At 39.5% G+C, this 2,588-nt stretch overlaps 1 protein-coding gene across 1 annotated transcript; it reads left to right on the plus strand.

Moving 5' to 3' along the window:
* Positions 1-1,266: 1,266 nt before the first annotated feature.
* LOC110893121 lies at positions 1,267-2,328 on the plus strand. Its single transcript, XM_022140241.1, has one exon. The coding sequence runs from the start codon at positions 1,267-1,269 to the stop codon at positions 2,326-2,328; it is 1,062 nt and encodes a 353-aa protein (XP_021995933.1).
* Positions 2,329-2,588: the final 260 nt, after the last annotated feature.

The following is a 2,588-nucleotide window of genomic DNA, read 5'->3' on the forward strand; positions in this document are numbered from 1 at the left end:
AACGACCGTCACAAACCAGTCTAGCCTTGTATTGTTCTAATGTACCATCCGACTTGAACTTGTGTTTAAACAACCACATGCTATGAATGATGTTCATGTTGGACTGACGAGGCACAAGATCCCAAGTCTCATTTTTAATAAGAGCATCAAATTCGTTAGTCATGGCGTTATACCATTCCGGTGTGGACAGAGCCTGGGCGGGATTTTTGGGTACTGGTTTAATGGCAGTACCACTAGAGGAGTGGAGGTTGAGTTGGCTTTTTGGTTTGCGAATGCCATCCATGGCACGCGTTCGCATGGTGCAGGTGGTGTGAGTGGTAGGTGGCAGTTGATTTTGGGCCGTGGGTAGGTAGTTGGGTGGTGATTGGGTCTGGGCCGAGGTGACAGGTGGAGAGGTGGCATGTGGAAAGTTGGTACTATGTGATGGTGGGTTAGAGATAGTGGGCTCAGGGGTGTGGGCTGTAGATAGTGGGCGACTGGAAGTTGTGGGCTGGATGTTTAAAGGTGAGTCGCTAGGCAAGTGTGGGCTAGGAGGTGGTGGGGTTTGGGCTGGGGAATGGGCTGGAGGATGGGTTTTGGAAGGGATCATAACAGAAGGCCAGTTAGATGGTGTAACATCCCTATTTTTATCATGTAAATTATAAGTATGGTTAAATTTATTAACCACTAGTAACTAATAACTAGTTTATTTTTAATATAAATATTCAACCCAAATAGTTTTAAACACTATTTTATAAAGTTGGTTGAAATATTATATTAATTAATTAACCTGTATATGGGTGACCTTTCTAATAAAATAAAAGTATATAAAAAACTTATATCATTAGACGGGTAATCTACGGGTAAGTTGACTATTAGAAATATAAAGTTCCTAGACAGGCCTAGGAACAATATAATAATTAAATTATAAAAATACATTGTATTTTGAACCTACTCTATTTTTTAAAACTTAGACCCAAATGTAGACAAAAATATTCTGGTTCCAATGACATATGTATTATTTTCTAAAAACATCATATTTTACAAGTTACAAGCGCCAAATAAGTAAAGTAGTTAAATTAATTATTATATAAAATATATAATTAAAAATTTAAAACATGTTTCGTAGACATGTTTCATATCCTTTTTCTAAATTACATGTCCCATCTAATAAATAATAATAATAAAAACCAAACATATGAAAATTCCACAAAGAACTGTCATGTCCCTTGATATTTCGTGTCCTCTTTTTGAAAATAATAAAATAAAGTAAAACATGACATCAGAATGGTGTACGTGTTGGCCAAATGGTGGTGGAGATTTAAATCAGAGAAGTCGGGTTTATGGCGCAGAATCGTGTGGGCAATCCATCAAAAGGCTAGGACGTGGAACGATGTCCCGGTAAAAAATGCAATGTCAGGTCCGTGGAGGAATATTTACAACATCAGTCAACCTTTATTAGAAGCTAATATTGATCTAAAAGGGGCTATAACGTCAGTAGTTGGTAATGGGCAGAATACATACTTTTGGTTAGACACTTGGACTGAACTGGGTCCATTTTATTTGCTGTTTCCGGATTTGTTTAAAATGGAGGTTCACAAGGATTGTTTGGTAGCAGAAAGGTGGACTACTTCATCAGCTGGGCCTGCTTTTAATTGGGCCTGGGTTGTCACAGACCTCGGTCAAGTCGCTGAAGACCAGTTGCAGCAAATGTTGGTGGTACTGAATAACCGATCCCGGTCGATGGCTCCGGATTCATGGATTTGGCAGCATGAAGCGAATGGGTCGTTCAGCGTTGCAAGCATTAAAAGGGTGCTCGGATCTGTTGGTCGTACAAGAACCGATAAAGTGTTTGAATGGAATAGCTGGGTCCCAAAAAAGATCGGAATAGTAGCTTGGAGGGCAGAGATGGAAAGATTACCGACAAAGTGCGCACTGGCTAGACGTAATGTAGCAGTTCCGGATAGGTGGTGTGTCCTCTGTGGCGAATATGAAGAAACATGTGATCATCTGTTTGTATCGTGTCATTACTCACAATCGATTTGGCAAAACTTAGCGTCTTGGTGCAGGCTCCAGCCGATTATAGCATTTGGTATGAATGATCTACTGACGCTTCATGCGTCCAGCTTGGGCCCGAGGAAAAGAAAGACTATCCAGGCAATAGTTCTGGTGGCCTTTTGGAGTATCTGGAAGGTAAGAAACGAGGTGGTATTCAGACAGGCGGTCCCAAATTTTACACGCACACTTGATGAGATAAAATCGATGGCGTACTTATGGATTAAAAACCGGTCTAAGGCGGTCTCGTTAACGTGGGAAGATTGGAGTCGGTTTAATTTAACATCTATGTAACTCGTTATTGACATTGTTGTATTATTGGTGTAATAGTTGTACTTCTGGTTTGTAGCATCTTGCTACTATTAATAAAAAGTTTCTGTCGGCCGTTCAAAAAAAAAAGAATGGTGTACGTGTTCTCTTTCAAATGAAGGTAAATTAATTACTCTATTACATGTCTAAATGCATGTAACTTTATATTTAATAAATGAAAATTTTGGATACGTGTCTGAATAAAGGCAACATACGCAAAGCCAGGTGTAGCCTTCAAAATCCTT

Source organism: Helianthus annuus, chromosome 12, assembly GCF_002127325.2.
Source record: "Helianthus annuus cultivar XRQ/B chromosome 12, HanXRQr2.0-SUNRISE, whole genome shotgun sequence".
Taxonomy (NCBI): domain Eukaryota; kingdom Viridiplantae; phylum Streptophyta; class Magnoliopsida; order Asterales; family Asteraceae; genus Helianthus; species Helianthus annuus.